The 8890-nt window shown below is 40.7% G+C and overlaps 1 protein-coding gene across 1 annotated transcript; it reads right to left on the bottom strand.

The window, feature by feature from the left end:
- Window positions 1-384: 384 nt before the first annotated feature.
- LOC149743794 (protein TASOR 2-like) lies at window positions 385-8606 on the bottom strand. The gene is made up of 3 exons (XM_089906150.1): window positions 8324-8606; window positions 5143-5307; window positions 385-1381 (listed from the first exon to the last, which is right to left on the bottom strand). Exons 1-3 carry the CDS (start codon window positions 8529-8531, stop codon window positions 552-554), a joined length of 1203 nt encoding a protein of 400 aa, XP_089762276.1. The 5' UTR covers window positions 8532-8606; the 3' UTR covers window positions 385-551.
- Between the last annotated feature and the right edge of the window lie 284 nt (window positions 8607-8890).

Genomic DNA, 8890 nt, shown 5'->3' with positions numbered 1-8890 from the left:
AATTCAAACGATTCTAACGTGCTATTTATGCACACGTATTTTGCTGGGTTGCTGTGTTCTACTACTTTTCGGGATGATTGTATGACTTTGTTTTGATTGCTATAAAACAGAGCTACCCACATATGAAGTAAAAGCTTCACTTCTTCCATGGTATCTGGTAAATCAGTATTCCAAGGCCTGAGATTTTAAAGAAAGAAGAAACCAAAATCATTGAAAATGACTATTTTAGTTGATTATCTTATAAGTAAGTGCCTTAATTATTAACCTTAGTTTTTGTGTTCATTTTTATTTTAAAAATTACATGAACATGAAACAATGAGTAAAATAAAAATGAAGTTGATATAACAAATGATTACAGTGAATCTGCTTGGTATTATTCCCAAGTTACTGGATCTTACACACTTCCTTCTCCCTCCCCAGAGTTTAGCACAAGTATCCCTTCTCGCTACATTTATCTCAACAGAAAAGTTCATCCGTTTTCATCCAGGGTCACTCCCACTCACCCGTGTAGTGCTCTGACTACAGTCTTCTCCAGGGGGTTGTTGGTATACTTACTTGCCGTCTAAGCTGAACACGTAATCTGCTTCCCATACGAAAGTGACCTTAAAGGAGCCGTCACAGCTGAATACGGCACGAGAGCGGCAGAAGTCCTGCAGGCTGGAGGGCAGCACCCCGCTCCTGCGCCTGAGCGCTGGGGCCTCGGAAAGCTGCTGCAGTGGGGAGGTGACCTGCTGATGCCGAAATGGCATCACTTTCCCCACTGGGGTTCCCGCTTCAGGGCCTTTTGTGCCATTCTTGGCAAACGCAGGGCCTGGGGCCCCTCTCTGCTGTAGATGCTTCTTTGAATGTTCTGCAAGGAGCAGGGCATAGGAACGCTCCACAGCAACGACAGAGCTTTGGCTTGCGTCGGAACTTTCTAGGGTTTCCTCGGGCAGTGCTGACTGGGCTTCTGCAGGGGCCTGAATGCCGGCAACCAAGCTTTCTTCCTCCTGGCTGACCGTGGGGTCTGATGTCAGATTACTCTTATCAGAGGAGGGCTTGGATGACGGTCCACCTTTTTGACTTTTAACTCTTCTATGATATTCATGGTCTGATGTACCACGCAAAGAATGTTCTTTAGAAAGCAAAACATCGTTCTGTGGCAATTCAGAGGAGCAGGGCAAGTTTCTGGGCTCAGAGGATGGTGTGGTAGAGGTAGCAGCGCTTAATGCAAGATCAGCCAACATATTTAGGGCCTGGGAGTCACAGTTGACAATGGAGTTTTCAGGTGGGTCTTCTGGAGCCACTGTGATATTTTCTGGTTGAGCTGTACTTATGCTAATAACATCTTCTCGACCATCTGAAATTTCTGATTGAAGCTGTGAAGAAGTTTCTCCTTTGGCTTCAGCATAAAAGAAAAAAAGACACATAACACTTGATTTCCATAGAATTAATTCTTTGTCATATTCCTATGGTTCAGTGAAAACCAACAGTTAAGTCAACATATTCAAGAAAAACCTCTTGATATGTTGCATAAATTGTATGTTAAATTTTTATTACCAGAGTGAGGTCTTGTCCAACTTCCTGATGTATTATAATGTATTTACCAAGGAACAAGTCTTAAGGAATGTGCATATTAATTTAAAAAGAAATCACCCTTCAAAACTGCATGTACTCAGGCTTCCCTGGTGGCGCAGTGGTTAAGAGTCTGCCTGCCGATGCAGGGCATACGGGTTCGTGCCCCGGTCCAGGAAGATCCCACATGCCACGCAGCGGCTGGGCCCGTGAGCCGTGGCCACTGAGCCTGCGCGTCCGGAGCCTGTGCTCCGCAACGGAAGAGGCCACAACAGTGAGAGGCCCGCGTACCGCAAAAAAACAAAAACAAACAAACAAAAAAAACCTGCATGTACTGACCTACACACAAGGCATACTACTCAGCTAAAGAAATATACAAAGAGAAAAAAACAAAAACAAGAAAACAAGACTCCTGCCCTCAGAGAGCTTACAATCTCGTGAGAATCTAAGAATTTCTAAGTTTAAAGTGTATATTATAGAAGGTTAATGTACTTTCTTAGAAATCATTTCCCTTGGCAAGTTATTAGAGGAACCACCTAAGTTCAAAATAGAGATGATTTTTAACCGTACTGATGTTTAATTATAATACGTTACGATACAAATAAAAAATGAGAAAAGTAAGAATATTCAGAATCGCCAATTAATTTCAAGTTTTAAAACTTCAGTTTCTGCATTAAAAACATTTCCTCTCTATTCTATCTGCAAAAAAGCAAATCTCCTCATCTACTGATAATTCTCCTTACAGCAGGTACTCAAATCTACCCACTGGCATTCGGTCAGAAAACTAACATTCTCAGGTGGTTTACTTGCCTTCTCAGGACTTTGATTCAGCCTTTTAAAATGTGATTATCGTGAAGGACAAAGTTCTCAACAATACTGGGCAGTGAGTCCCTGTAGCAGGTGGCTGGATGGACAGAAAAGCCAACTGTGCTCCTCTTTATAATTAGCAGTAGCAGGTCTGAAATAAATTACTAACCTGTCTGCAAAGCCCAATGACAGTACATTTACAGAGAAAACTCTGGCCTATGAGGTCATCAAACAGAATGACAAGAGCGTGTGTATGGTGAGGAGGGTAAAATTAATCAACCACTGCCCAGTTTTTATTTAAAATATCAAAGCCCAACGGGGTGAGGTACGAGAAAGTGGCCCAAAGAGGGCTGTCTCGTGAACCCTCCGGGTGTACTGGAAACACATTGATTTTAGGATCTGATGTGTTTACTGACACTAAGTTCATTCTATCCTTAAATACTATGGTTCTTACACTGAGTATCACTATGAGGAAGGTCGAATATAGAGAACACTGTATTGAGTCAAGAAAAAGGGTTCATTTTCATATGTGTCATTTCAGGTAAATCATTTAATAACTGACTTGTTAGAGGTTTTCAATTAATTAAAAATACAATACTGATCATCTATCTCTTTTAAGAAATACAGATAAAATGATGCCAAATAAATTATAAAAAATTAAAGAGTTCAGTAAATAAAAACTATATTGAAAACTTTAAAAAGGACAGAAAACCATTAGTTTCAGTAACAAAATGATTGAGCCTTCTTAAACTCTGATATTTCAAGTAAAAGAAATGAAGTGGATTAGCATGGGTGATTAAGAAATAAAAGAAAAAATTAACACATTATTTAAAAGGTGGTAATCTTAAAATTTTAACTTGGAATGTGGCTGCACAATATATACAGACACTTGCAATACAAATCGCCCTATTTCTGAATACCCATTCTGGAAACTTTTCATTTTCTGGGCTCACTTTTCTGCCAATGCCCAGTTGCACACCTCCTCCCACTAATCGATTAGCCTACAAGTATATAGAAGCCAATTCAGCACAAGGAATTCTAATGACAAGGCTGGGAATACAATGCATTATGTATGTATCTATACTCATCCTGTTTACAAACTAATTGGAAAGACAGGACCAAGACACACCAGATGATTGGAAAATAGTATGAATTAACTCTTTAACGTTCTCAAAAACCCAAAAAAGAAATGGAAAAAAAAGGAGAAATGAGTGCAGATCAGAGCATCAGGAAATGACTCCGGGTGGACTTAGCTGAGCAGAGGGGACTGCACAGGAGTGACAACAGGCGTGGTTCGTGTGGGTGGCACCATGTGCCTGGCAGGGAAGGCACGCATTGGGAAACGGCAGGAGAGAAATGTGCACCCGTGGGTAAGACCACCTCGTAACTGCCTGGGGAGACAAGCAGAGAGGCTGTGTTGGGTATGACTCTCTACAGGCTGTACGGTGATATGACTGAGGAGCTTTCAGAAAAATCTTCAGCCATAAACAACATTAACGAAACTGAGGAAAGTGACTTCCCTGTGGTCCAGTGGTCAAGACTCTGCGCTTCCAATGCAGGCAGTGTGGGTTCGATCCCTGGTCAGGGAACCGAGATCCCACATGCTGCAAGGTGTGGCCGAAAAAATTTTTTTAAACAATGAGGAAAGAAAAAACCAAGCTCATCCATAATACCATCACCCCAACAAAACAAGAGTCTTTCCCTGAATTCCACTAAATTTGAGGCTTTTAAAAAACCTAAAGGTAGATGAGAGAAAGTAGAATCATGAGATTAGACAGAAAACTGATGGAAATACAGAGATATGAGGAAATGAAGGTTTTTCTAAACAAAAAACACCACCACACATACAACACAGTAGGACTCAATACCGAAGATACTGTAAAATGTATAGATTTTGCAGCTTGGTGGAGCTGCACTCTACTCAGAGAGACGGGTATGAAGAGGGACATGGAGCTGGGAGAAAAGTGAGGTCCGCGGTGATGAGGGAACGTGCCAGCAACGAGGAGGTTCCAGCAGGTGGAACACGGAACCAGCAGTCAGCTGCTGGCTCACAGAAGGAGACTTGGTTATTCACTTCCGCACAAGTAGAAGTAGAAAAGTAAAGCTGCTTTTAAAATTAATTTAATGCCTTTTGAAACCAAATGCAGGGGCTTCCCTGGTGGTGCAGTGGCTGAGAGTCCGCCTGCCGATGCAGGGGACACGGGTTCGTGCCCCGGTCCGGGAAGATCCCACATGCCGCGGAGCGGCTGGGCCCGTGAGCCACGGCTGCTGAGCCTGCGCGTCTGGAGCCTGTGCTCCGCAACGGGAGAAGCCACAGCAGTGAGAGGCCCACGTACCGAAAAAAAACAAGAAAAAATACAAGTGAAATACAGGATTCGAGATTACTGACTGCTTTGAACCATGTCTTTACAGTTCCCTCTGGACAAACTTATAATATCTTCTATAACTGATTATGGTCCAGAAAAATACTGCCAGATGCTACTTGCTTGTGAATTTAGTCATTAAAAAAGGCCATTTATACTTTAACTCTGCTAAACAGTTCATGTTCAGGCTTTCTGCAGAATGAAAAGTAGGGTCTATTTAGTGAAGGTATGAATCTTGGCACTTTCTTATTTATTCACAATGGGAAACCAAGTTACTTGTCCTGTCAGTGTCTGAACTAAAGAAGACCACAAGAACGTGACAGATTTCAACTGATCTTATACTGTTTCAATATACTACTTTATAATCTCGATTAGTCTGTATTACGGTGCTGAAATTTACAGGAAGAGGACTTCTTACCAGGTTGTGGCTGCTTTCTGATTCTGGGATTCTGATTGCCTTTTACTATATTTTCCCTCTGTTTTTGTGGAGAATTCTTCACAGGTGGCTCAGCCCTTGGAACAGTTTTGACTGGAGATGTCTCTCGTTTCCTTGCCCTTTTAGCATTCGTTGACCCTGGAACAGCTTTAGAAATAGGAGCTTCTTGGTTTTTCCAATCCAATTTGGTTGTCTGTACAAACTGTGCAGTCAGCACTTCAGCACCTTATGCAGAAAAGACACCGTTTTCTAAGGGGTAGGGGGCGCACATATTTATCAGCATAGTTTCCTTTGATTTGTTTTGGGGGGAAACTTTAATAATGGGGAATAAAATATAAAATTTGGGGTATTTCATTAAAAGATTTTTGAACTTGCTAAGTGTTGGTCTATATCCCTAATTAGGATTAGGAGAAAAATATCAGAGTAATAACTTTATAGAAACAAGGCATGACTTAATTTTTAAAAAAGATTCCATAATCTTTGCTGACTGATGTGGCAGGTAAGGCTGAACATGCTAGTTCACAGCACAGGGTGACGGATAATTCAATTTACACAAAAGCGACACAGCTCCCATAAAGCCATATGGTTAAAACCATGATCACACTGTAGAGAAGAGACTGTAGGTTCACAAAGAGCCATCTTACATATTTTCCTTCACTACACCTAAATATCAAAGCTTTAACGCTGCCTGAAAAATCATCTCTTAAGAGAAGACAGAGGAAGGTACATTGAAGAAAGTCCTCTTCTGATTTAACTTCCTATAAATCTATTATAATTGCTCATTTCTCTTACAAAATGCTCAGCTTTACTTCTCGCAGGGAAGGAAGGAAAGAACTAAAGGTGGGGGCACATGAGGAGAAAAAACTATTAACAACCTGCTTGTATCACACGCAGAAAGTGTTTCAATCCTTTAAGAGTTAAAAAAAAATGTTAATAAATGTTCCCTGTGAAAACGTTTTCCCCATTGACTATATAAAATAATCACACGTGTGAATGTTTGCAAATATTTTAAAATCACGTTATATGGGAAATACTATTTCTAATTGATTGAGAACAGAAAATATATTAAACAGTTTCAGAATGTGATGGTTATTAGTGAAATGTAGAAAAGAGACCAGTTTCATTTTATTCTTTTGAAGGTTAGAAAAATAAACGGTTTTTTAAAAAAGCTTTTAGACTCTCTTAATGTTGTACATTTCCCTGGGTCTAATTATTTTCTTCCCTACTAAACTATCAAAGGCAATAAAGCAGCAGTTTTGTTTTTAGAGTAAGACTTCTGATTTTATACTGGTTACAATTTCTAAAATTTTTAGCATAAAAAAAGGCAAAATATAAGTCAAGCAGGAAAACTGTTAAGACTAAATTAAGAAGAGAAAGAAAATAAGATGAGATGATCAAGACTAGGGGAAGCGTAACATCTGCACGGGCGGGAGGGGAACATCTCTCACAACCTAGGTCCTGCGAGGAAAAGGAGAAACACGAAACAGGTGACCCTGCACGGACTGCCCTGCTTATTTGCATCACTCAGTGACATGTTTCTCAAGCTGCATGCAATAACCCATGGGTGTATTATAAAATAAACTTAATGGGCTGCAACCAGAATTCTTTGTTAAATGAAACAGAAGATATCAGATTGTATTACACATAGTTAGGGTAAATGCTTCCTGAAATTTCTGTTTCAGTAATGTATGAATTTGTGTGTAATGGACTACAATATACAATGTATTTCTTTTCTATTTTTTTTTGAGCTTTTGTGGTATTATATTTAGTCATCTTGGCTGGTTTAATCACATCGTTGTTGTTGTTCATTTTTTGGCCACACTCTGTGGCATGTTGTGTCTTAGTTCCCTGACCAGGGATCAAACCCGTGCCCTGTGCACTGGAAGTGTGGAGTTGTAACCACTGTACTGCCAGGGACATCCCTAAAACATATTTCTTATAGTGGATGAAATTAGCACACTTGAGAAACAGTGACAACATATATGTTGAATTATAGGTAATTTATTTAATACCTTTAAAATGGTTCATATAGAGAGAAACCCAATATGGTTGGCCTGGAATTTGTGAGGAAATGTAGAGTGTGAGTTGCTGCTTCATACTGCCGTTCTTTCTACCACCCTCCTAAACACACACACACACACACACACACACACAATTTCTCAAACTATAATTGGCCAGAAATAACTACTTGTTAAACCACAGGGTAAAATCTTAATTATCTAGGATCCTGGGGATCCACACACCTCCAGTGTTTCTTCTTTAGGCATCAGAATTTTAAAATTCAAAATACTATAGATAGGGTTGGCAAATTTTTTCTGTGAAGGGCCAGACCTCAGTCACAGCCGCCCACCTGTGCCAGCACAGTGAAGTACAGAGACAACAGGTAATGCCTGAGGGACCCTTTGGCCCAAGTCTGCTCACCTCTTCGCTAAGGGGTCATAGAGCATAAGTTCCCTAGTTTTAAACAAAATACACCACACATAATCTGAGATGACTCTAAGCCAAAATTGTGTTATTTGTCGTGCTCTGTTCACTGAAGTGCATTTGACTAACATTAAATGGCTCTGGACGCTGATTCTCCCTCAGTTTTCAGGGGGCAACAAAACCACTTGAGGAACTGTTTCAATATATATGTCTCGAGGCCACTGGACCTTGTTTCAGTAGGTCTGTAGTAGGATCCAGACGACCACTTTTAAAACACACAAAGGATTAGAAATTCTGCCCCAGGATGCTCTAGTTCTGGGAGAGTCCAGGCACTTTCCCCCCTCTTTAAACACGTTCAGGCTATCACTTATCAGTTTTTGCCATCTGTTCTTAGTGTGCCTGATTTTAGCAGATCCTCTTCTTCCACTCGAATTTGTCCGAGGACAGTTCAGAAACTGAATGACCTTATTTCTTAGACAGGTAAGTAAATAACTGAGTGATGATTTGAGCAGTTTTACAAGTGAAATACAAGCTTTTGGTGGGTGGGCTTTTGTCCTATTTCTTGATTTTCATGTCATCTAGATTAGCGCTTCTCCAACTTTAGCATGCACACAGATCACCTGGAGAGAGCTAACGGACACTGTCAAGCTACAGTCCAGGATGGTCACACAGGAACAGGGTTAACACACAACAGTTATTACTAATTGCTCATCTGAAAATCCATACAGACCATGCTTACCGTTTTCTCTTTTCTGACGGAACTTGAGAGTTGTGCGAGAGTCTGGACGCTTCTTTGCTCCACCACGAGTTCTTCTGGGAAAGGGACGGCACAACTTCACCCTTTTACTCTGTACCACGGGCAGCGTGCCTGCTTTTCTCTTACGCTGAACTCTCAGATTTGATGCGGGACTTAATGGGACCAGAGTTCCCTGCCTTGTTTTAAACATCTCTTCAGAATTCTTTTGTGTTTCTGTTTCTTTTCTTACTTCTGCCGCTGAGTCGTGAAATTCAGCACCTGGAGTCATAACTAAAGAAAATCCAGCATCACAAATTCCATCTGAAATACCTTATTTCTTGGACAGGTAAGTAAATAACTGAGTGATGATTTGAGCAGTTTTACAAGTGAAATACAAGCTTTTGGTGGGTGGGCTTTTGTCCTATTTCTTGATTTTCATGTTATCTAGATTAGCGCTTCTCCAACTTTAGCATGCACACAGATCACCTGGAGAGAGCTAACGGACACTGTCAAGCTACAGTCCAGGATGGTCACACAGGAACAGGGTTAACACACAACAGTTATTACTAA

Source organism: Delphinapterus leucas, unplaced genomic scaffold, assembly GCF_059928025.1.
Source record: "Delphinapterus leucas isolate spDelLeu-1000000601 "Yukka" unplaced genomic scaffold, BTC_Dleu_Yukka2 spDelLeu_asBTCV2_sq80, whole genome shotgun sequence".
NCBI lineage: Eukaryota > Metazoa > Chordata > Mammalia > Artiodactyla > Monodontidae > Delphinapterus > Delphinapterus leucas.
The sequence above is the reverse complement of the archived record's forward strand: the minus strand, read 5'-3'. Positions and strand labels throughout refer to the sequence as shown.

Coding starts and splice junctions, on each gene's coding strand:
- LOC149743794 (XM_089906150.1), bottom strand. CDS start 8,531: ATGTTTAAAACAAGGCAGGGAACTCTGGTCCCATTAAGTCCCGCATCA. Junction 5,308..8,323: donor CCGTCAGAAAAGAGAAAACG/GTAAGCATGGTC, acceptor CTATTTCTAAAG/CTGTTCCAGGGTCAACGAAT. Junction 1,382..5,142: donor CAGAAAGCAGCCACAACCTG/GTAAGAAGTCCT, acceptor TTTATGCTGAAG/CCAAAGGAGAAACTTCTTCA.